This window comes from Leptodactylus fuscus, chromosome 7 (genome assembly GCF_031893055.1).
Source record: "Leptodactylus fuscus isolate aLepFus1 chromosome 7, aLepFus1.hap2, whole genome shotgun sequence".
In the NCBI taxonomy this organism is placed as follows: Eukaryota; Metazoa; Chordata; class Amphibia; order Anura; family Leptodactylidae; genus Leptodactylus; species Leptodactylus fuscus.
In genome coordinates this window covers 101,643,683-101,670,297 of record NC_134271.1, presented here as the reverse complement: position 1 = coordinate 101,670,297, position 26,615 = coordinate 101,643,683, and the positions used below count along the sequence as shown (strand labels likewise).

At 41.3% G+C, this 26,615-nt stretch overlaps 1 protein-coding gene across 2 annotated transcripts in view; it reads right to left on the bottom strand.

The window, feature by feature from the left end:
• Positions 1 to 26,615, bottom strand: part of KIF26A (kinesin family member 26A) — a 129,391-nt gene that overhangs the window by 48,444 nt on the left and 54,332 nt on the right. For both annotated transcript variants that reach the window (XM_075282627.1, XM_075282628.1), the window contains exons 3-4: positions 21,672 to 22,187; positions 6,883 to 7,043 (exon numbers count right to left, since the gene is read on the bottom strand). In XM_075282627.1, the coding sequence (XP_075138728.1) occupies positions 6,883 to 7,043; positions 21,672 to 22,187 (677 nt within the window). The remainder of the gene's footprint in view (positions 1 to 6,882; positions 7,044 to 21,671; positions 22,188 to 26,615) is intronic.

Genomic DNA, 26,615 nt, shown 5'->3' with positions numbered 1-26,615 from the left:
TACCCAAAATAATTTTTAGCATTTTTTTTCTCTACAATTTTGCTCTATGTATGTGCAATAATAACAAATAGCTGATTGACAGGGAAAAAAACTGAAAATCATCTACAGGGATGCTAAATATCAGATGCCCATACACATAAGATAAAAATCATCAGCTAGTCTAGTATCTTATAAGGATGGAGGAGGCCTTGGGTGATGACGAGAGAAAGAGGCGATCAGGGCATTCTAATCCCAACATGTCCAGTCCTTTCTTCTCATAGTGAACAAGCCAACTTATTCCTTTCTCACAGTTGACATAAATATGGAGACTGAGTTAAGCATGCATGTTTATAATGAAGCCTTTTTGAGACATACACCTATAATTCTGTTGAAGATTGGTCTTGTATGGGGCAGCTCTACTCAAAAAAGTTAGTCAATGTGCATAATATTATGTTAAGTTGAGATAGCAGTCAACACCTGATCATGACTTGGCTTGGCTCGATTGCCCACCAGCTATAACACACACAGCACACAGACTAAGGCAGTGATGGCGAACCTTTTAGAGACCGAGTGCCCAAACTGCAACCCCAAACCAACTCATTTATCACAATGTGCCAACACGGCAATTTAACCTTACTCTGCGGATCCACAATTTCAGACAATCACGGACCTGCAAAGTATTTTTGTGCGAGTGAGGCTTTACCAAGTTTTTAATTATGCAAACAACTTTGTACTGCATTTGGTATCATTTTGAACAATTAATGTTCACTATTTACATTGAACAGATCTGTATTATAGTGACCATGCAATGTTATTATGACCTGTATTATCACATGTCTGCTATAAAACAGATACTATGTGATATATATATATATATATATATATATATATATATATATATATATATATATATATATATATATATATGGGCCCCCACTCAGTACAATCTGCTGCACAGTGAGTCCCACACAGTCCTATCTTCTTCACAGTGGCCCCCACACAGTGCAATCTGCTCCACAGTGGCCCCCACACAGTACAATCTGCTCCACAGTGACCCCCAGACAGTACAATTTGCTCTACAGTGGCTCCCCCACAGTATAATTTATACCACAGATGGGTACCCAAAGAGAGGGCTTTGAGTGCCACCTCTGGCACCCGTGCCATAGGATTACCATCACAGGACTATGGCTTCAAGTTTGAAACAATATGCATAAGCAATACTCATTTTGTCTGTCCGTCAGCCTTTTCAATTGCGAGAGTCTGAAGATCAAATGCATCTTTCTGTTACATCTTGTAACAAACTTGAATCCATAAGCTATATATTGTAAGTGTTACGTGCAGATATTAGTGCCAGGACTCTGCCTTGTATGCATACTATGTTAGAACTGAATATCTACCACATTATATATCTGATAAGGGGTGCTTTTCTCAAAGAGGTGGTCTTTCAGGAAGGTTTCACTGTATACAGCTTAGAGAGCGTGGTCCATATAGGGCATACGCCCCAATATGTTGCTTTTACAACAAATACAACCAACTATTATAAACAATGAGTTATTATAGTAAAGCCTAACCCATGCCATGAGAGTCATTCATTTCAATACTTTTCGTGATATATACACTTCCCATCTGCATGGGGGAACATCACCACCACAACTTCTAACACGCAGTGATTTAATTGAATAGCAGATCTTCAAGCATCTGGTTTTTATGCAGAAATGTCAAACTGCAGCTCCCACCTGCAAAATCTAGATATTCATCATGATTCTTTTTTCCAGCACCTAAGTTGTCCTCCAGCGATCCATATTGTTTTTTTCTACAGTGATGAACATCTGGACTTTCTTGAGGTTTCACGAGACGGCTGTCAGGTTACTGGAATTTTATTCCACAGGAAGGGTTACATTCCCATCTCCCCTTGCCAGGTGCATGGGCTTGAAAGAAATAGGCAACTGTTGCTATTAATTTGTGTAACCTCTTACATTGTCAGACGGACTTCAGTCTAATTATTGTAAGTGCTTTACAGCGGTAATAAACCACTTCCTCCCTCATTATGGCCATAGAGCCCTCTCTGGATCTATGTACTCATCACATACAATATCCTGGTACTTTCCTTTGTTTCCTTCAACCCTTTGTACTGTTACTCTTCAGCCAGGGACATAGCTCTAAGGGAAGCACAGGTAGCAGTCACCCCCCCAGGCCCTGGTGCTTGAAGAAACCCAAGGGACCCGTTGCCACAGAAGAAGACACCAGTATTGTAAATAGTACATGACAAGTGGAGATTCCATTACAGACCTTGTATTGGGGCCCAGTAGCACCAATTACGTCTAAGTCTGTAGCAGTTTATGGAATTACATTTTGTCATAGTGATTTAGGTGAATTGAATATTTTTGCTTAATATAAAGTAGTTTAGGAAATAGTGGTAAAAAACAAAATTTCTGAATATCAGAGTAGTGTCCCCCATTCCAATAGTCAATAAACCTTCAAGATACAAGGTAGCTCCAAGTAAGCATCCTAAGAAGCTGTGTTTTACTTCTGCTCTCAAGCAAGGGTCTATGCACATGGCAAAGTCCATTTATTAAACAGACCCATAAGCAAACCATGTGGCCCTTTATGGTGATTTTGTGACAATACCTCCATAATACAACATATGGTGGAACACTGCACAATTCTTGATGCATACAGAGGGTATGGAAGCCCATTACATATCTGTACAACATAAATCTATAACACAGTTGTATACAGGTGCCGAAAGAGCCCTAAGTGGTGTGAGCCTGAGAGATGCTGAATATTGGAGGAAGCATAGGTAGCAATCACTTCCAGGAACCTCAGGGGGCACAAAGGCTTCACTACAACATAAGAAGATCCCAGTATTATAGATAGCTGATAGTAAGGGATGCCCCATTACATATTCTGCATTGTGGCCCAGGAGATTCACGTTACAATTCTGTGCATAGATATAGATTAATATACTTATATAATATACTTAATATAATTATATCATCTGTGACAATGGGGCTAATTTAGCATCAAAGGTAAGCAGTGTTCCTGGATTTACAGAGGTGTTGGTGGCGCTGGGTGCCAAATAAACAGAAGATCAGGTAGTACAATCCAAAATAAGTGTCTTTAAACAGGAACAAAACATCAAACAGCCTAGCCCACACATAGGGCACTGCCTCACTTGACTAAGCTACTGAGAGCAAGATACTTTTCTGAGGTTTCAGCTCATCAGTCTGGCTCAAAGTCCTTTCTGGATTCCACTTTTCTGGGGACAGACCTCCTGTCTGTCTCCAACTGGTCCAGGCCACCAGCAGCACTCTCCTGCTGTGTGCACTCCCTCTGGAGTAGAGCCCCTTTCTCTGGAATGTATGTGGTCTGGGTCCTTTTTAAAGGGGTTGTCCCGTCACAAGGATCCTATCTATAATGCTTGTAAATGTGAATGTAAGACTTTTCCTAAATACATTGCTTCAGCAAAACTGCTTTGTTTGGCCACTATCTCACTTTATTCATTTTTTTGTGGCCACAGCCCTGACCTAGCTGCTCCTGAGTCAAGTGATGTGTCTGCTGCTCTCAGGGGGGAGGGAGGAGGGGCTAAGTGCACGTGAGCGAGCCTGGAGGGGGGGGGGGTAAGTTTACCCTTTGGGGGACAGGTGAAGCCAGCAACATCGCTATGCTTCTGCCCTGCATGAAGCCAGCAGCGGCAGAAGCGATGCTGCTATTCCGGGGCGGGGGGCGGAGGAGCGGAATAACAGCATCGCTTCTGCCGCTGCTGGCTTCATGCAGGGCAGAAGCATAGCGATGTTGCTGGCTTCACCTGTGCCAGCGTCTAACTGTCCCCGACATCCGCTGTAATAGGCGGATGCTGGGGACTGTTAGACGCCGGCACAGGCACATCGCTATGCTTCTGCCCTGCATGAAGACAGCAGCGGCAGAAGCGATGCTGTTCCGCTCCGGGGTCACATATGCAAAGCCAAGCGACGAGATGCCGCCGTCCCTGCGTGCGCGCTCATACACCAGTCTAGCCTTCACAATGCTAATACAGACCCGCAGGGTGTCGGGTCTGCATTTGCATTGTGAAGGGTAGACTGGTGTATGAGCGCGCACGCAGGGCCGGCGGCATCTCGCCGCTTGGCTTTGCATATGTGACCCCGCCCACCAATGACGAGACAAAGCCGGAAGACAGAAGATTTTAGAGGAACGAAGACGGGTAAGTATGCGACGTGGGAGTACCCCTTTAACCCTGTTTTGGGTCGCTCTACAGCGCCATCTAGGTTCACACCCTCACACATCATAATACATCATTACAATAGCCCTAGCATTCACATGTGTTTATAAGTCTACAGAATAACATTTTAATGATGTATGGCTATATATATTTCTATAGTCCCAGTTTCTATAGCAATGTCCCAAGGTCATGAGACAAAAAAACAGAAAAATCAAAACGACATGAACCAGCTACATTTCAAGAAAACAATACAATGAATTATAATAATAAACCTAATAATGATATAATAATACATATTTTTTATACAGGAAATGGTTTGGAAATACTGTGCATAGGGGCGTAGTTTTACCACTTGTGCCCTACAATCAAAGTAGCTGGGATCCGTAAGTCTAAAAAGAAGGGGAGAGCAAACATGGTCCTCTTGTAGCTTAAGCTTTATTACAGTATTTTCTACATATTATATACCAACTACAGAAAGGGAATAAAAGGAAATTCACAAAAAGAGCATTGACACCTGCTGAGCAGAATTCAGCAAACTTGGCCTGAAGTCTATGGAACCAATTTATAGAAGCTAATTGAAGGCTGAGTTGCCTTGAACAAAACATATTAGTCACTTAGAGGTTTTCCATGATATTAATGCATATATCTGTGTGTTTCATTAAGGACATATTGGCTCGATACCTTAATCATATGCTCAGTCACAACACAATCAGGACAAGGAATATTTCCAAGCTGCTTCTCCATGCCCGGAGCTGATAAGGTGTCTGTTCTATGACTAACCTCAATTATTGACTCTATTTTATGGCCAATATAATGACCAAGAAATGCCTACTAGTGAGCCATCAGGAGACAGTGATAGGACGGCGACCCATAGATTATGTATAACATTATTGTTCATTAGTAAATAATGAGATGCTTTAATCCACAGCCAGTTAGGGAGTAAATGTGATTCTGTCATATTAATCTATCTGAGCTTCAGATGTATGTCTCAATTCTGCAAGCCAAGCAGGCGCCCGCAGCATACCAAACATGCGGAGTCTGAAGTTTAAGGCAATCTATCTTGAACAAAACAAACAGCCGATAGATGCTTAAAGCAAGAATAATCTTAAGCAGCCCTTTTATAAGACTTGACATTATACTGAAAAAAAGCTTCTGCTCTTGGTGATGTCTTGACTTTTATTTTATAGAACAGATCTATCCTTTCCAAAAAGATCATTGTAATACAAGCCTGGAAGTCTGTACTCATGCATCACTTGTATGGCAGGCAGGTCGTAGCCCAAAGTACCGATCATTCTATTTAAAGGGGCTGTCACATCAAGACAACCCTTGTCTATATGGTATAGTAGAGCCTCTAGACATCATAGAAGGGGTCTTCCACTTGGAACCCCCCTTTATGATCCATAGAGCTGCACATTAAAAGGGTATTTAATTCTACTGGGCCCATCTCATCCATGTATTACATGGCCAGCAATTTATTGGATGTATGGCTACAAGAAACTGGAATTGGATCTGAAGAGATCAGTGGAGCAGCTCTCTTTAGAGAAAGTATAACAAGGCTGATTTCTCTATAGCTATACAAAAAGTAATGCTTTGTAGAGATCAAGGTTTGAGTGTTTGGAGTGTTTACATTAGCTTTTCCTTTTAGGCCTGGTTCACATTTGCATTCAGTCCCCAAGTGGACCCCTGAATGGAATACCGAAAGCATTAAAAAGCAGTGAGAAATGAAAGCACAAGGACCCAATAGACTTTAGTGGGGTCCATGTGTTTTCCGAGTGGTGTCCGCACGGGTCATATAGAGAGAAAAGTAGTGCTTGAAGTACTTTTGTCTCCACTTGGAAAACACATGGACCCCATTATAGTCTATGGGGTCCGTGTCATTTCATTGCTCACCACTTTTTAATGTGCTTGGTATTCCATTTGGGGGGTCCCCAAGCGGACTCCCTGAGCGGAATACCGAATGCAGATGTGAACCGGGCCTTACATATGAGTAAGATTCTAAGCTTATTCTAATGTTTAGTGAGAAGAGTTAAAACACAGCAAGTAAAATACTGAAAAGACTCAAAGTTCTGAGGTCAAACAGGCTGTATTACACTAAACAGGATATGTGCATTGCTCATGAGTTACAACATGAATATTCACAGGTCTGCTGTTTGCCATGGGAAACAGTCAAAACCTTGTCGACAGGCACAAAGCCATAAATTTAGCCAGGCTTCTGTAAAGTATATAGACCTCGATAGGTGTATAGACCTCTAACCAGAATGCAATTCACCAAAGATGACAATAAAAGCGATTTTAGCCATGGAGTCTGCAGAATTGGGAATACTAGCACTGGAGAGCCACAACTTGGATAAAGTAACTAGATAAGACTGGTGCTACATATAAAATAGAAAAGCTGACAATCCATGTTACCTATGGAAAGTGACTATCCTTCTAAAAAAATAATTTTTAATATAATATTATGGAAATTGTTTTGTTAAAAAACTGTGATATACATACACATAAATAAATATATAGATATATAGATACATATATGTGTGTGTGTGTGTGTATATTATATATATATATATATATATATATATATCTCCACATAGTTGTATAGTTTGTTTGCATGCTCTTGCTGAGTTGAAATAGAGGTTTTCTCTAGCTCTGAGCTTCCAGTATTCATGCATGAAATTTTTATGTACCTGATGAAGAAGGAAGCTGCAGCCGATGTCCCAGAAGACACTACAGCGGATGGTACGAATCTCTGTGATCGTCCTGCTAAACTCTGCTCGCTGATGTTTTGCCCTGAAGAAGTCTCTGCACTCAGGTTCTCCCTTCCCCCGTCTATGGATGTAGAGTCAGGCTAAAACAAAAACACAGAAAATACAGGAATGAAAAGGGTGCAAGCCATCTGTCTGTCTGGATTTTCTTATACAGGCTTCTACAGTCACATTATGGGAAAGACACATAATGAGGGAGGACAGCCATGCTTTGTTGTGCCGTATCATAAGGATGGCTGTAAACTGCAGACGACAAGCACAGAAGTGCGGGCACCTTTTGTTACAGTCACTGCACGGTGACACACTTTGACAGGCCTGAAAAAAATCGGATAAGCAATGATATTTTGTGCCTTGTGCAAGTCTTTATCTGGTTCAGTTAGGACTGTCAGAAATTGTCCTTCTGTATAAATCATATACACGACTATATCAACAGGTGACTTAGATGCTCCTAGGTTACCATTGCGTAGGAACTGCTACGAGTCTGTGTACAGCACTGCAGACTATGTGAGCACCACACAATCAGTGGAGAATAGTATGTCCTGTTTTGCAGTACATTTAGGATTAAACAAGACTGGTCAGTGTGGTCACCTTTCCTGACCTGTCCGTTATAGTAAATACTTGTATTCCTCTGAACCATTTTGTCTTAGAAGACTTTGTAGTGTTGTTCCTCTGTAATCCCTCCTGGAAATGTATGAATAAACTCACAATTTGGTGTTACTATTTCCATTGTCAATAGGATGTGTCCCTTTATATTCTGTCACTGCTCTGACAAAACACAATTCTGAATTTTTTAATACATTTTCAGTAAAAAATAACTGAAGGATGTCGCAACACACAGGTCTAAGGAAATATTGCATACAATAGTCTAACCTCGAGTTAAAGATGAGGAATAAAACACCAGTTTTCCGTGAGTTGGAGGTTGGAGGCCTTGGCTCTGTAGGGTAGTCATTTTACCCTGTTACACAGGGGAATGTAATAGTCCAAAATGTGTTAAGGGGCAGAACAACTCTTACCATATCTAACCTACTCATGTATATTAGGGGGTGTTTTACTACTAAACAAACCCCCTTACATTGAGGTAGCTTTGTTCATTTATCTAGTGCAGTACCTGAAAGGGTCAAGTCTATGTCATGCTCCGCCCCTGCAGAATCGGTATTAGCTATAATACTATAAAAAAAAGTCAACAAAAAAATTGACAATGTGTATACAATGTGTATAGGTGAGAAAAATGTGCGAAAATATACTACTACTGACAGCAACCAATCAAACGCTTTTATCACTTGCTTTGGATAGTTAAGATCAGACTGGCTGCCCGCCTTGTCAGCGTTCCTTATTTAATTACATTTGCACTAGTTATGTCTTTGTCTATAAATAATCTATGTGAGTTATGGTGGCCGCACTTCAGGAACAACACAAAAAACTTCACCAATCACTAGCTAAATGGCAGTAAAGCCAGTACTATAAATCACAAGACAGGCCGCTCCGATAGATCCCCTTCCACTTGTGGTGTATGTACCTTCCCCATTATCCACTTTGAAAAATGGCTTTCAGACCACGGCGTCCTAATGAACGCTATGTATACGCATTTGTCCTCAGACAGTTATACCCTTCCCTTAAATTGCACACACATCTACTATTCAACAAAAGCAAGGGTCTGGTGAAAAATGAAGGAGACCAGGATGTTCTGCTGTAATTTGTGGCCATTCGTGAAGCACTAAAGATTGATGCCCAGACAGACAGCCAAGTTAAAAACAAAGCAAGTGAATAATGCATTTAAAGAAAATCTATATGTCCCATTGTGTTTTCAAATGACTTCATTAGTAATGGATGGCTAGACCAGCGAGAACAGGCCTTGGGTTGACAGCTAGGAAGCATTTCTGGGTACTTGGAAAACTTGTTCAGTCATGTGATTCCGAAACCAATAACACATCAATTCCTTACTAATGTGTAATGAAATGTTGGAACAGTAATGTTTAATCACTGGCGAAAAGGGATAATGGCGCACATTTGTAAGATCAAGCAGCCGAGCCTTGATTTGTCATTGCTTCTCTATAGACTAGAAATGTCTAAAAAGCATGGGGAAACATACTGTAGACTCAGCACAAGCATTTGTTATGGGGTCTATGGAGGGGGTGGATATTTTTAAAACCTCATGTTGTGCTGTCCCTCTGATATTACCTCTGGAAATGTAAAAATAAGTCAGCAATGGGGTTTTGTTTTGTTTTTTATTCCTCTTATCAGCAGCGATTGGACTTGATTGTCAATTATTCATACACTTCCAAGAGAAATAGCAAAAGACCAGCACAATGTGGACATTTGATAAAGGGTGCACTAGAATTCATTCATTCCTTATAAAGTAATCCAGGACCGCGATCTTGATTAATATAACACTTACAAACACAGTGCTATTCACTGTATGGTGGCTGGGCTTGGTATTGCAGCTCAGACCCATTCATTAGAGATTTAGCAGAAGAACATGATGTCACTGCCTAAAAAGATGAAGTGAAGCCCAATAACCCAAATTATTTAGTAAGGGTGAGAAGACTTTTTACAGAGTCATAGACATAGATGTTGGGTAAGTGGTGTTCCAGATAAGTGGGACATGACCTTAGAGAAGAACAGGGGTATTCAGATGGAAAATGAGTAGGAATACATTTTTAAGCAAGTACTACTTCCCTAATACTTGCAATGCTAGGAAACAAATGGGAAGAACCAATCAGAAGGTTAGGACTTCCCTATTCTCCTACCATCGCCTATAAATAGTAAATCCCTAAAACAACCCAAGCTCTCACCAAACAAACCAACGCACATGGGAGTAAAAATGCATTAAATTTATTACAAAACTTCATAAAAACATATATGCATACAATGAAACCGGAGACATGAAAAAGATATGCATATGGGGAAAAAAAAACCTAAATATCTTGGTTCTACCAGTGTCTGTCTATTATAGCCCTAACATATTATATTTATCTAGGTCTTGACCCTCCAGGGTTTTTTGCCCCATGTCCATATCTTTTTCAAGTCTCCTGTCTCTTCGCCTGCATGTGTTTTTATGAATTTTGTAATAATTGCATTTTTATTTTACTTTTGCATTTTATTTTTATTGCATTTTTACTCCTGTGGGCATTTTTTCCTTAATCTCCTAGAAAGACTAGGAATGAATTTGAGGTGTGGTGATGGGTGAAGAAGCCAGTATGTAGGGCCACAGTGAAATTTTGGTTATGCTATGTTATCCATAATCGTATATACTTGTAGCTATATCCTCAAAGCCTTGGCAATACCCTTTTTCCAATTTTACAAAGAGTATATGGTTCAAAAATGGCACAACCAGTCCCAGGCAGTGAAACCTCTATGAGACGAACACTCAAAATTGCATTAAAAAGAGGTCTTTAGGAGGATGATCTTCTCAAAGAAGATGGCCAGTTTGCAAAACTGAAAATTATGACAGAAAATGTGGTCTGCCAAGGGAGTAGTCTTCTCAATGAGATGGGTCTTTTAGAGAGGTTTCATGGGATTATGTTTTTTTGTTGTTTTGATCCAGAATAAGCAAAAAAAACAGAACATGTGAAATGGTTGGTGATCTAAAAAACAACACCCCTTCCCTCTAAGGGATTCTAGAAGTCACACATTTCCCCCTTACAAATAGAATGTACAGAAGATATGCAATAGAAGATAACGTCCAAATGGGGATATTGTAGAGAATATTATATAATGTATACCGCTGGGAATAGTTGAGGAAGGCATTAGTTATGCTTGCAACACCTATTCCCAGATGTACTATCCTCAGCTGTGTTGTGCTGATGATTATATGCCGATTATATATAACAGATAAACATATGGTTAACATATTATGTACTGAACGCCAAGAATTTCCTTCCCATCAAACACTTGGGCTCTTTGTGGTGGTCCATCTTTGTATGAGCATCAATAAGGAGGATTGTGCAACACTACAGAAATTCATCTTGATAACAAAGATGTAACCCAAGAATCCTGCCAGTAATGATGATCATATGTGGTGGTTGGAAGGTATGGAAGTTATTACATAGACATTACTTTTATCAAAGATCTTACAATACAAAATTGTAAGCAATGTGTATTTTCAGAGACCCTATCATTATATGTGAGAATTTACAGATTAAAGGGCTTGTTCAGGGACTATGTCTAGTATTGTAACTCATACCCAATCTCTGGATCAGGGATGAGCTGTAATATCAAACGCTGGCCATGAACAAGTATGGTGCTGCTTATGGAAAGAAAAAAATCTCCATTTTAATAACAGTCAACCCACTTAAGCTGAGGCCCCCCATTGCGGAAACGCAGCTTTTTTTGTTGCAGATTTTGTTGCGTTTTTTTGAGTCAAAGCCAGGAATGGATTGAGCAGAAGGTAGAAGTATAAGAACTTCCATTGTATTTCCCATTCTTCTTGTAGCCATTCTTGGCCTTGGCTCAAAAAAACACATCTGTGTTAGGGAGGGTTTACACCTGCACCTAGTCTCCGCTTTCAGGTTTCTGTCTTCTGTCCAAGAAACTGGACAGGAGATGGAAACCGGCAGTCAGTTTTCAAACCCATTCATTTGAATGGGTTTGCAAAGTGACCACCCGTGAGCGCCCATGAGCGTCTTCTGGTCTTTGCGGCGAAACCATTTTTTTTTTAAACCGGACACAAAGTCGGATTTGCCGCGAAGACCAGAAGATGGTCACAGGCGCTCACCGGAGGGCACTGTCTGCCGGGTTTCCATCTCCTGTCGGCAGAAGACGGAAACCCACAAAGCAGAGGCCGGTCACAGACGTGAACCTGCCCTTACCGCAATGTGGGGCCACAGCCTCAAAGAGTAATTTCAATCTGAAGGTACTTATGACAAGTTACATTATGCCCCATTTTAACATTATAGACTGCAGTCAATTGCATTTTCTGGCTTTACGACAGCAAGTTAAAGGAACAATGAAAATCTGCCCCATCAGTATCAGAAGCAACTCTATAAAATAACAGTATATTTTTGTTGTATGATTTAAAATTATATATATATATTGTATATATATATATATATATATATATATATCTGTCTCTGGAGGGTGCAGCAATATATAAATTTAACATACCCAACTTAACCATGAGCCTGCACCCTGGACTTTGCCGAGTATATATTGTTTGAATGGTGATAGGGGAATTATCTGCTGACAGACCGATTAGGTAGTGGTTTATCTCGGACATTCCGGATTTTTTTTTTTTACTGACATCTGCTCTCAGGGAATCATCAGAAGACACCCGTACACATTAGTCAAGCCAGTGAAATTGATGGATTTGGTTACCATTTATCAAAACTGTATAACCATAAAGATGGCTGCAAAGTTGAATCAAAGTTGAATTATTTTATCTGACTCTTCTGTATAAATGGGCACTCAGCTCACCAGCAGCATTACAAACAGACCCTTCAAATTTAGATGTCTTCTGCTAGTCCATTATTGTGTTACAATATTACAAGGATCCTTTGGTACTCCGATGGGTCATTCCAACACTGCTTAGCAGTGGCAGATCTCCCTAAGAACAAAAGGTTTGTGCAGCTGAAACCCGATTGCCCAATTGACGTCTGGGTAAACGTCTAGGGGCGACCGTGCACATTGGTTGAGTGGCAGACCCACTGAAATCAGCAGGTAGGTCCAGCTGTGCAATATGTCACTTGTCTGGAGGACAGCAAATATCCTGGTAGCCCCGTGTCTCTGAGCCTTCTGACAAACACAAGGTCATAACACTGAGATGCTGCTTGTCTCCTCATGGAGTCTTGCACGGCTGCTGATGAGTGAAGTAGTGGAATGTAAAATGAAGAGGCAATCTGGATAATTGATTTTTATCTTTTCCTCTTTTAGTTCTTTTTCTCCATAAAAGTGATTTCTGTTATCTGACTGAATTGCTTAAAATAACAGTTTGCATAGCTCCCATCCTGCGCTCCTGATTTCAATTTTAAAGTCTAGTCATAAATTATTTATGTACTATTATGTTCAACTGCACTTGGCTCTCAAGGAAAAGGAAAATGATTCTGAAGGAAAAAAATAAAGAGACACTGCAGCTTTTAATCTTCGCTAATGGATGGGAGTTAATTACTTCAGGTTCCTACAAGCAGTCTCCAAGACATCTCTGACTTTCTAGCCACAAAGAAAGTGAAATTGCTCAAAATCATTCCACTAAATTGGTCCATTAGATCTAAAAATCTGAAAAAAGAAAATGCTACAACGTTTCAGTAGATGATTATAGAGTATATGTGTGTGTACCAAACAGCGAAACCTGATAAACCCGGGGATTAGACCTGGCTTAGCCAAGACATATACCAGGCAGGTGCCTAAGGGCAACTAGCAATTAGAGGTTTTAGAAATTTGCAAAATGTTAAATTTCAGTCTGGTCAAATTTCAAGACTCGGCATCAATTCTTACATCAGAGAAATCTGAGGTCACACACACATCGGAAACTCTGTACACCTCTGAGGTCGACCAAAGGTTTGTGCCTAAGGAGAGCTTTAAGATAAGTCAGGCACTGCCTGGGGTGGCTTTATAATGACTTAGGCTAAGATTTAACAAAGGAATTAAGCTTCAGTGACCATGTCTTCCATTAACACTAGTGTGATATATGAAGTGCTAAACCTCAGGCCTTAAAAAGCTCTTTTCAGTGTAAATGTCAATAAATGATATCACTATATCCTTGGTAACAAAAGTAACCTGACTTCACAGTGTGGCCTAGTACGAGATCAAAGAAAAGGGATTAGATCCATTGTATTGTGTTAAAATATAGTTATTTAAAGAGGTTGCTTAAGATCAGAAAAGAAAGTCTTTTTTTCCCAAAATAGTGCCCCCCCTGTGCAAGGCCTCTGTCTGGTACTGCAGGTGAGCTTTAAGTGAAAGTGACTCAGCTGCAATACTAGCCATAGGTCACAGATGAGAGAGCTCTTTATCTTAATTTCCTGTAATCTGTAGATCTAGGACCTAGCGCTAGATTATATAGTCAAGGCTCAATAATAGCATCCAGAAACTGCACATGTACATACGGAGTCTGATGGAGCACTCCATGGTCTCTTTCCTGTTGGATTTGCCTGAAACTTGAAAGAATAGATAATGAAAACTCTATGAAAGAAAAACTGTGTTGTTTCCCGTTGCAATAAGTACATTTTCATTTCTACAGTTTCGTAATACTCCCTTGTATGCCTCTATACAGTCCGAGACATACAGACTATTTACATAATATGAGACATATGGAAGGCTATTGTATCATACACTTGTCTGGATGGCATTTTACAGCACTAAACAACTTGTGTGCCCCATGTACTATGGTGGTACAACTGGATACTATGCTAAACAATATTAGAGTGTGTATAGGGGGAGCCCATGCTGAACAGAACCCCTGGAGAGAGGGGGTGTAGTCCAGGTTAGCCACATTCTAGTGAATGATGGAATCTGTAGTGTTAATGAATCCTGAATTTAATATCGACCCCATTCTCCTTTATGTTCACCTCTGAGGCCTGGTTCACATCTGCATTCGGTATTCCGTTTGAGGAGTCCGCTTTGGGACCCCTCGAATGGGGTCTGTGTGTTTTCCGTGCGGTGTCCGCACATATCATGCAAAGAGAAAAGTACTTCAAGAACTACTTTTCTCACTGCATGACTCATGCGGACACCTCACGAAAAACACACGCACCCCATTATAGTCTACGGGGCCCGTGTGATTTCACTGCTCACCACTTTTTTAATGGGTTCGGTATTCCGTTCAGGGGGTCCCCAAGCGGACTCCTCGAACAGAATACTGAACGTAGACGTGAACCAGGCCTGACTGGGATCATGTTAATTTGCTTTTGAAGGTAATATAAACCGCAATATAACTTTGAGACATTTGTTCATACAGCACAAGTCTCAGTCTAGAACTAACAACAACAACCAGCTCTGGGAACATCACTATATAAATTCTATCATATCTCCAAAATAAATCTGTATTTCCACAATCAATGGAGCCTTTCTATTGGTGTTAAGATTCTAAATGGGTTACCTCTACTGCCAGCTATAATCCTGTCTGGCTTCACACATTGATTCTCAATAACCTGGCTAAATTACTTCATCCTAAATCCTCCGGTTTTATTTACATGGTTAATAATCTCGCTATTGATTATAGTGACTGGTTCTAATTATAAATCCATTATAAGACTCACAATGAAATTAAATCAATGTTCTACATAAATGGAAAAAGAACCCTATAATACACAACCTATTCACATGATAATGGATTCTGCAGTCCAAAGGTAAATTATTTTCCATAAACTAGGCGACATTTAAAACTAGCATTGTATTTATTCCTCATTCTGGTGCTTGGCTATTGCAACTTATGTAGTAAAGTTGGGCACGCTTGGATTCTTGCTGTGCTCCTTATACACAGGCAATGTGAAAGAATTCTGACATCGATAACCTATTAACAAGCCCATATGCTGGTCAACCCACTAATCCCCAAGATGGGGGACCATACTACTCCTGTGCACAGATAAAGGAGAGATCAACCTCGGTTGCTTCTACATCTTATATGGAGTAGTCTGAGTAAGTTCCCTGCTGCAGATGTCCACAGGAGGAAAAACAGGAGGTGGAAGTCCACTAGAGATTGGTGTGGATCCTAGCAGTCACACAGTAAGTAACTTAAGACTTACCACCTGACAGAAGGGAAGGAGGAGGCTTACCACCTAAGATGGCCATAAAAATTAGATTAACATCTGCTATACCCACTGATATACTGGGACTGGCCAAACATCTATTGTGTACGGGCGTTTAATAGTAAGATCAGGCTGCTGTATTTCAGCTTGTATGATATTTTTATTCTTATAATAAAATGCTCATAATCCACTACCCACAGGAGTAACTTGAGGCACCTGAGTACATGAGCAAAATTGGTAACAAGGTCCCCACCTATCAAGTCCAACCTGTTATCCTGTAATTTTGATCCAGAAGAAGGCAAACTACAACCATGAGACAGAAGCCAGTTGTCCACATCCTGGTGGGAAAATCAATTCATGGATCAATAACCCATCTCCAGAAATCGAGTGCACGTGTTATAATATTTTCTATTTCAAGAAGGGCATGTGGCAGGGTTGGTTTGGTGGCGGCTTCCCTTCTGAACAACAATTCCAAGTATATACTGTATATTTCCTGATTTTACTTTCTCAAAACACATTGAAGCAAGTTCAACTACCTTATGAGACTCACATTAAAGTGAATATCCACTTTTTTAACAACATTTCAACTAAGTCATCTAGCTGAAAATGTGCTACTTAATATACCTTTCTAGCAACTGGGAATCTGAAGCTCTGTGTTACAGAAATTGAGATGTGATAGTTATAAAGATGCATAAAGAAGTGAATCAGGAGAGATAGATTAAGGATAAATATATTGGGATAGATTAAGGGCATGTTCACACCTGTTCCCGGACTCGGACATGCAAGACTTTATGTCCAGTTTTAAAAAAAACGGTTTCGTCGCGAACAGGCAGAAGACACACACGGGCAGTCACTTTGCAAACCCATTCAAGTGAATGGGTTTGAAAACTGACCACCGAGTTTCCGTCTCCTGTCCAGTTACTGGGGCATGAAGACGGAAACCCGCCGGATTGGCTAAAGCGGAGACCGGGCGCTGGTGTGAACCCACCCTAAGATACAAAAACATGGATAGTCACATTAAAATCTTATGTGTAGAAGGGAAATTAAACTGTAAATGACAAAATAACCCATAATAAAAATGGATCATGATATTGGTTGTCATAATATTCCAGATTATTTTGTAATTAATACTCCTTAAAGGAATTGTATGTTGTTCTTTTTAATCTCATCTGGTATTGTAAAGGCTTGTCCTTGTGTTCGCTGTGCTACAGTTCTCAATTTGAAGACCATGCGCATTCTCACTTGAATTTTTTTTTATTATTTTGTTACAAGTCAACAGCATACTAAAAGCGGGAGCTAAATTGTTCTCTATTTCACACTGATGTCTTCCTTTATATCCCACAATGGTTGAATTAAGTTATTCCATGGATATACAAGTCGTACACCGAGGAGTAGTAAGTCATTAGTTTTCATTATATTCCATTTATTTACATGCATTCCTTGGCTTAAGAATACATTTATAGTGCTCTATACATGTTTGCATAATCCAAAGGCCGCGCGACATTCTTTAAAATCCTCTATTTCAAATTATAAAAGCAATTTATTTTACTTTCTTGTGAAAATAGAGAAAAAAAACATTTATAGAAATACTCAGTGCCAGTTATATGTGCAGAAGAAAATGGTATTTAGAAAACATAATTCCGTGCCTCAGTCTGTATCCAATTTTCAGTTTTTAATTTTCATTCTTACAGACTTCCTCCGGTCATCCAATTAAGATATGGAACCTCTAACATTACTTATTTCAGCTCTGCTAAATTGTTCATGCCTACAAATACACAATAAGCTACATTATTTAGGTGTGTGCTAAGCTTTTATGCTAAAATAGAGGGTAGTTTGTCATATAAAACTAGGTATCACTAAAAGTGGAAAATCCCTCTAAATCATGGTCTCTCACTCCAAATACTTTGCCCAAATCAGATATCACTGCAACACTTTGGTTTGCTATGGATCATTTATATAATAAGTAGAGATGAGCGAACACTAAAATGTTCGAGGTTCGAAATTCGATTCGAACAGCCGCTCACTGTTCGAGTGTTCGAATGGGTTTCGAACCCCATTATAGTCTATGGGGAACATAAACTCGTTAAGGGGGAAACCCAAATTCGTGTCTGGAGGGTCACCAAGTCCACTATGACACCCCAGGAAATGATACCAACACCCTGGAATGACACTGGGACAGCAGGGGAAGCATGTCTGGGGGCATAAAAGTCACTTTATTTCATGGAAATCCCTGTCAGTTTGCGATTTTCGCAAGCTAACTTTTCCCCATAGAAATGCATTGGCCAGTGCTGATTGGCCAGAGTACGGAACTCGACCAATCAGCGCTGGCTCTGCTGGAGGAGGCGGAGTCTAAGATAGCTCCACACCAGTCTCCATTCAGGTCCGACCTTAGACTCCGCCTCCTCCGGCAGAGCCAGCGCTGATTGGCCGAAGGCTGGCCAATGCATTCCTATGCGAATGCAGACTTAGCAGTGCTGAGTCAGTTTTGCTCAACTACACATCTGATGCACACTCGGCACTGCTACATCAGATGTAGCAATCTGATGTAGCAGAGCCGAGGGTGCACTAGAACCCCTGTGCAAACTCAGTTCACGCTAATAGAATGCATTGGCCAGCGCTGATTGGCCAATGCATTCTATTAGCCCGATGAAGTAGAGCTGAATGTGTGTGCTAAGCACACACATTCAGCACTGCTTCATCAAGCCAATACAATGCATTAGCCAGTGCTGATTGGCCAGAGTACGGAATTCGGCCAATCAGCGCTGGCTCTGCTGGAGGAGGCGGAGTCTAAGGTCGCTCCACACCAGTCTCCATTCAGGTCCGACCTTAGACTCCGCCTCCTCCGGCAGAGCCAGCGCTGATTGGCCGAAGGCTGGCCAATGCATTCCTATGCGAATGCAGACTTAGCAGTGCTGAGTCAGTTTTGCTCAACTACACATCTGATGCACACTCGGCACTGCTACATCAGATGTAGCAATCTGATGTAGCAGAGCCGAGGGTGCACTAGAACCCCTGTGCAAACTCAGTTCACGCTAATAGAATGCATTGGCCAGCGCTGATTGGCCAATGCATTCTATTAGCCCGATGAAGTAGAGCTGAATGTGTGTGCTAAGCACACACATTCAGCACTGCTTCATCAAGCCAATACAATGCATTAGCCAGTGCTGATTGGCCAGAGTACGGAATTCGGCCAATCAGCGCTGGCCAATGCATTCTATTAGCCCGATGAAGTAGAGCTGAATGTGTGTGCTAAGCACACACATTCAGCTCTACTTCATCGGGCTAATAGAATGCATTGGCCAGCGCTGATTGGCCAGAGTACGGAACTCGACCAATCAGCGCTGGCTCTGCTGGAGGAGGCGGAGTCTAAGGTCGGACCTGAATGGAGACTGGTGTGGAGCGATCTTAGACTCCGCCTCCTCCAGCAGAGCCAGCGCTGATTGGCCGAATTCCGTACTCTGGCCAATCAGCACTGGCTAATGCATTGTATTGGCGTGATGAAGCAGTGCTGAATGTGTGTGCTTAGCACACACATTCAGCTCTACTTCATCGGGCTAATAGAATGCATTGGCCAGCGCTGATTGGCCGAATTCCGTACTCTGGCCAATCAGTGCTGGCCAATGCATTCTATTAGCTTGATGAAGCAGAGTGTGCACAAGGGTTCAAGCGCACCCTCGGCTCTGATGTAGGAGAGCCGAGGGTGCACTTGAACCCTTGTGCACCCTCAGCTCTGCTACATCAGAGCCGAGGGTGCGCTTGAACCCTTGTGCACACTCTGCTTCATCAAGCTAATAGAATGCATTGGCCAGCGCTGATTGGCCAATGTATTCTATTAGCCTGATGAAGTAGAGCTGAATGTGTGTGCTAAGCACACACATTCAGCTCTACTTCATCGGGCTAATAGAATGCATTGGCCAGCGCTGATTGGCCAGAGTACGGAACTCGACCAATCAGCGCTGGCTCTGCTGGAGGAGGCGGAGTCTAAGATCGCTCCACACCAGTCTCCATTCAGGTCCGACCTTAGACTCCGCCTCCTCCAGCAGAGCCAGCGCTGATTGGCCGAATTCCGTACTCTGGCCAATCAGCACTGGCTAATGCATTGTATTGGCTTGATGAAGCAGTGCTGAATGTGTGTGCTTAGCACACACATTCAGCTCTACTTCATCGGGCTAATAGAATGCATTGGCCAATCAGCGCTGGCCAATGCATTCTATTAGCGTGAACTGAGTTTGCACAGGGGTTCTAGTGCACCCTCGGCTCTGCTACATCAGATTGCTACATCTGATGTAGCAGTGCCGAGTGTGCATCAGATGTGTAGTTGAGCAAAACTGACTCAGCACTGCTAAGTCTCTGCATTCGCATAGGAATGCATTGGCCAGCCTTCGGCCAATCAGCGCTGGCTCTGCCGGAGGAGGCGGAGTCTAAGGTCGGACCTGAATGGAGACTGGTGTGGAGCGATCTTAGACTCCGCCTCCTCCAGCAGAGCCAGCGCTGATTGGTCGAGTTCCGTACTCTGGCCAATCAGCGCTGGCCAATGCATTCTATTAGCCCGATGAAGTAGAGCTGAATGTGTGTGCTTAGCACACACATTCAGCTCTACTTCATCAGGCTAATAGAATACATTGGCCAATCAGCGCTGGCCAATGCATTCTATTAGCTTGATGAAGCAGAGTGTGCACAAGGGTTCAAGCGCACCCTCGGCTCTGATGTAGCAGAGCTGAGGGTGCACAAGGGTTCAAGTGCACCCTCGGCTCTCCTACATCAGAGCCGAGGGTGCGCTTGAACCCTTGTGCAGCCTCGGCTCTGCTACATCAGAGCCGAGGGTGCGCTTGAACCCTTGTGCACACTCTGCTTCATCAAGCTAATAGAATGCATTGGCCAGCACTGATTGGCCAGAGTACGGAATTCGGCCAATCAGCGCTGGCCAATGCATCCCTATGGGAAAAAGTTTATCTCACAAAAATCACAATTACACACCCGATAGAGCCCCAAAAAGTTATTTTTAATAACATTCCCCCCTAAATAAAGGTTATCCCTAGCTATCCCTGCCTGTACAGCTATCCCTGTCTCATAGTCACAAAGTTCACATTCTCATATGACCCGGATTTGAAATCCACTATTCGTCTAAAATGGAGGTCACCTGATTTCGGCAGCCAATGACTTTTTCCAATTTTTTTCAATGCCCCCAGTGTCGTAGTTCCTGTCCCACCTCCCCTGCGCTGTTATTGGTGCAAAAAAGGCGCCAGGGAAGGTGGGAGGGGAATCGAATTTTGGCGCACTTTACCACGTGGTGTTCGATTCGATTCGAACATGGCGAACACCCTGATATCCGATCGAACATGTGTTCGATAGAACACTGTTCGCTCATCTCTAATAATAAGCTTTATGCATAAAAGGCCATTAAGATTTCCCTTTTGTTGCTTAGCTATAAGCAGGAAACTAATATATTACATGTCACTGTCAGTAAAATTCAGTATAGATGGTATGGACTCTATATTGCACCTGATCCAGTCTTTTTCCTCTAAAGAGACCTTGTCAGTATTAGGGCAAATATTAGAGGCACTAACAAAGCTGAATGAATTGGAGCAGTCACATCTGCTATTGTTACACCTAACTATATATAACATATAACCTTCCACCCCAACATTTTCAGCTCCTTTAAATTAATTTGCATAAATCACATGCCTTATGTGGTCTAAATAACTTCTCAATCCCTTGAAAATGGGAATGTTGGCCGGTGGTAAAATTGCCTCTTGAACCGCCAAACAAGTAAAGATTGCAACATAGGATACTTAGCACTTGACCCCAAAGAAGGAATAATCTCTGGAGTCTCAACACAAGTCATACAGTAGGTTAGCAACCATGATCTCCAATTGGGATCACATATTTCAGACCTGTAGAACCTCTTTAAAGTCCCTTCATAGTCTGCCATGATTAGGCCATAAAATGTAAAGTGATATAATTTAAGAGTTACTTCACAGACAAGGACGTAGATGACATCACTACACACATAGATTTTTTGTGGATACTTACTTGGATGGGAGGAGGAAGAAAACTATTCACCCTTGATATGCTCCACATTCCCTCTAGATATTGTTGAGCTTGTATCGTCACTGAGCTCAATGCCCCACCAATGCCGCTGGAACCCACCGTCACTTGTACACTTGAACTTGGAAAACTTCCCTGCCCATGAGGCCATCCAAGTCCTTTCCTTCGCTCTGTCCCAGAAAAAATATTTGTAGATTTTCCAGACTGTCTACCCACCTGCCCTGCAATCATCAGCAATTCCTTCGGCGAGGATACTGTGACCACATTCTGGGGCGAGAGCCTTGGAATAACGGTAGCCACAGGCACCGAAGTTTGAGGACGATCAAGAATATCCGTACTCCCGGCTTGATTGATGGTTTGAATCATCTGCACAGCTTCTTGTTTTAGCTGATTCAGGTGAGTTGCACAGACGTCACAGCGACTCTCTCCTTCATTCCTGCTTTTCTGCAGATAGTCAGGCACTTGGAGCTTGTCGAAAATTAAAGCTGAAAATTGGGCATTCTGAAAAAAGTAGATAAAATTAATGAGTTTGGAAAAAAAGCAATACAAATTATACAAAATAGTCTAAAAATAGTTCAGACATAAAGACTTCTCTACCTTACAGTCCTTTGTCACTTGAAAGAACAGAGTATATGGAGAACCTGGTATACAATGACAACCTTATCTCAGGACGTAGCTTTGTAAGTTCCACACATGCCTTTATCTATTCCACCTGCTCATCCATTTGGTAGATTGAGTGTCCAGCTTGACACACTGCTAACAATCACACTCATTGGAATAAAGAAACCTTTGACACTCAGAGTTGAAGTAAAGGAACAATTGACAAAACATTCAGGGAGTCAATGAATACATGAGGTTTATTGCAAGAACAACTTGAGTGACAGAGACAGCAGTACCCAACCATCTTGCTGTCAAACACGTCAAATGAAAGATCTATCAACACCAAAAAGTAGCATTGGCACAATGTCAGCTTCAACAAGTTTCTGTTATCAGTCTTATGAAGTTGGTATGGGACTGATTCAAAATGTCAGTCGTCGCAGCCAATGACATCACCACACAAAAAGTCAAACGAAAAACATCTCTCACCGTCAAAAATTTATCCAAGTAAACTCTAAAATGCTCCAAGTGCTCTCACTTGCAAACTAGGCTGGTTTTAAGTTTTTTTCACCCTGACAATAGTTCTCCTCTGAAGCCACAGTAGCATAGTTGACTCTCTGACTATAACAAAGCCCTGTACAGGAGGACCTAAAATAATTATGGGTTGGTTGTCAGGCACTGACAATTTATAATGCTCCTAGATAAAATAGGACGGTCAAAATGTTTAGATGACAACAACACTAGATGTAGCAGACAGAAATCTTAAAGACCTTAGAGCAACGTGAGCTATAGCGTGCACTATGTACTTTAGGTCCTAGTATCATGTGAATGGCTTTCCCAATAAGAGTTGGAAACCACCAAGTATTGATCATTTCTATAGTGTATGTCTATGTGGAACCATGAAGTATCCTGATGCTGAAGCAAACTTGTAGGCAACATTTGTACATTCTCATGTATTTTTTGAATTATTTAATTTGAATGGAATATGGGACACATAGTTTACATTAGTGTTTTACACCAAGGGACTAAGTCCTCCCCCTGTTGGAAAAATTATCTGTCCACGCCCAGACTTCACGCTCTGCTGTCACAGGCCACACATTCCATTAAAACCATTTAAAGCCATTCCATACATTAATAGCAAGGAGGTACACTGATGGATTTATATGCTTTTCAATCCACATGTAAATATTTCGGTTGGGTCCCTTTGAACTCCACACTGGGCGTACAAAGGATTTTACAGGTCAGCTTAAAACTATTCCAAAGAAAGACTTTGCTCTCCTGAACTGGAATTTTGATTGGCTATTTGCAAGACAGCATTTAAAGCCCTGAACCATTTTTACAAAGCCTGGATATATTGTTGTAACTATATTCCTCCTGCTGCTTGGTGATGGCCCAGCTGTGCTGCAGCGATTACTTTGTGACCCGCTCAACACGATGTGACAAAACACCTGGCCGGCAGAAGGGTGTGAAGGTTAAACTAAAGCATGTTCCCCTGTGCCTCCCAGCGATAACTCAACTGACTTGAAAGCAAAAACCTCAACTATTAAAATCTATTTTATTGTGGATGGTAAACTTATGTTTCTCGCAGACCTTTCCTGGGAGGAACATGGATTACGAGAGAGGAGAAAATATCCTGCATGGGAAGAAGAAATCCAATAAGCCCACCAGGTCCGACTAAGAAAGTGGCAATAACCTTGGTTAAAAACCCAATAAATGTGCATTCTTATTGGTTTTAGTTTACTGTGTAGGTACAAGTATAATTTGGACAAATTTACTTTGGACAAATACTTTTTGTTAGAAGGGTCTTCTCTAGAGCTCCACCGCAGAGAACAAACATTATTTGACTGTCATTAAAGTCAATGGGCCGTCCATGTAATACATTTGTCAAGTCCTCCTGAACATATGTTCTTGTTAACTGTTCTAACTCTGAGAATTCTGTAATAGGGTATAGGTATATTAATGCTAAATGGCTAGTTCCACCAAATACTCAATATATATGAGGAAAATGGTACAAAGTGTCTATTGGGAGGCAGGATGACAATGACAATGGCATAGATACTAGCACAAGAGGATCGCCTTACTGCAACTCTGACTTTTCTTTAACACTATTATATCAATTAAAGTCAACATGACGGAACTCATCTCTTTTAAGGCACCTTACCCTCAAAGCATTGTGTCTTCCACTAGAAATGATGTGGTCATCAGCGATTTAGACTTATCTATTGCAATGTGAGTGTTATATTATGGTAATGTGTCATGATAAAGTTGTATAGTGGCCTCTGAAGCATTCCTAAAGCTGAAGCATCTGAAGATATTCAAAAAAGTAATAACAATTTGGCTAGTTTATATTGGTTTGGATTCAAATATAGGTTAGGTTAATGAGAAATAAAGATCTGTCTGGAGATGTTATGTGTGAGGGATCCATGAGCTTGATCTACCATTATTTCCTTAACCAAGGTGACATGGTTTTCAATGAGAGATCTAACCTCGTAATTCAGAACAGAACACTTTGGCTAAGGTCCCACAGGATAACCAGCAGCCAAAATGCGCTGTGGGAAAAACCACGGCAGCAACGCATCACAGTTCTTCCCGCAGAGCTTTAAACAGAAAGTTTGCATAGCCTTCCCTCGCGGACTTTCTGTTACAATTATATCTATGGGGAAACCGCCGGCATTTCTGTAGACATAATAGACATGCTGCAATTTTCAAAACCACGCCGGTTTTGGAAATTGCGGCGCGTTCGCAAGCCGGTTTTTACCACAAAGTCGCATGGGATTTGCTAGAATCCCATTTACTTTGCCTGTACTGTAAAACACTGCGATTTTTCCATGGCAAATCGCAGCATTTCCGGCCCGTGGAGCCCCGGCCTTTGTGAGTTTTTATGAAGTCACAAGTCCTCAGAAATTTTTTTGGAGATTGATGTTCTCTACTCCCAGGCTCACAGCAATGATAGCCTTTGTCTTTATCAACTGCTAAAACCTTTAAATGACTTTGTCCAGTGCAAAACCTCAATGTATAATGACAAAGGTTATATATCCTGAAATCTTCTCAGACATAAAAAGACTAGTGATCATCTCACAGACACAAAGATTAAATAAGACACATACAGATCTTACACAGTGAGTCACTTTGCATTTCTGGGAGACACATTCTGGTGGTTAATGATGTCATTTCTGGACATCATCCATCAATAAGTCATAAAGAGATGAAGTCATTCTCCCAGATTAATTTTCTAAATTAAAATTAGCATTTCAGCCAAGCATTTTGTAAGGTTCTTGTCTTGATATGGCTGAAAATGTCAGTTTTGCCCCAGTGCAAAATGTTTAACACCCCCCCCACACACACACCTAACATATGCCATTTATAATACTGGAGAAATTTTTGGGTTCCATCAGACTACACGTTCCAGGTTCAACTGCTATCTTCACACCGCTTATAAATATGCTATTGCATTACATCAAAAACAATGTCAATGGTGGCTGCCAGACCCAGGGATGACAAGTATAAAGAACTGTCATTCATTTGTCATTGTACAGAACAGCAAGAGGCTGTACAAGATTGTGTATGGTATTACAGCGCATCTTCATTCAATGCCAGGAACTTCCTCTGCACAGGTTGTTTTTTTTTCAGAAAAAAAAAACCTGGTTGACTTCATAAACAATCAGGACAAAAAATTTGATGTCCAACAATTACTCCCCAAACTGTACAGACCGTTTATGACTAGCCAAGCTCAGTATATGTTCCAGCCCGGGAAATTATAGATCCCACCTCCAAAGTTTATGACTTTTCAAAGGCTCCACCAACAAGCGTCAAAACCCATAAGTTGGTGAACTCATTGGAGGAGAATGAATGAGGCCGGATGATGACAGATAGGCGCAAGGTGTCCAAGTGTTTGGTTACGGGCGATGGCCTTTGTTTACAAGAGTTACAAGTACCCATTACATTTATAGGAAGAGTCCATCAGTGGCATGCTGGAAATGACAAGCAGCTAATAAATATGTCACAGCTGTATGTCCTCAATCTTTTTTTCTTAGTAAATGTCCTCTTCAAAGGGTTTGGCTAAAAATAAGCTTGTTTGTGCAGCCATCGTAAAGCTAGAGAAGAGCACAGGGCAAATGTTGTTATCACAAGTTAATGTGTGCGGCGTGCTGTTACAGCGCATCAAAGCTTACTCTCAGCTCTGTAAAATATACTTTTTAAGAGGGGGCATCAAAAATTCCAAGGTTCACAAGAAAATCTACAAAGATAATGACATAAGTCAAGTAACAGTCACTCGATGAAATTATATGAAAAGATATGGGAGTATGTAAGAGGAGACTCAAACTCTATGAG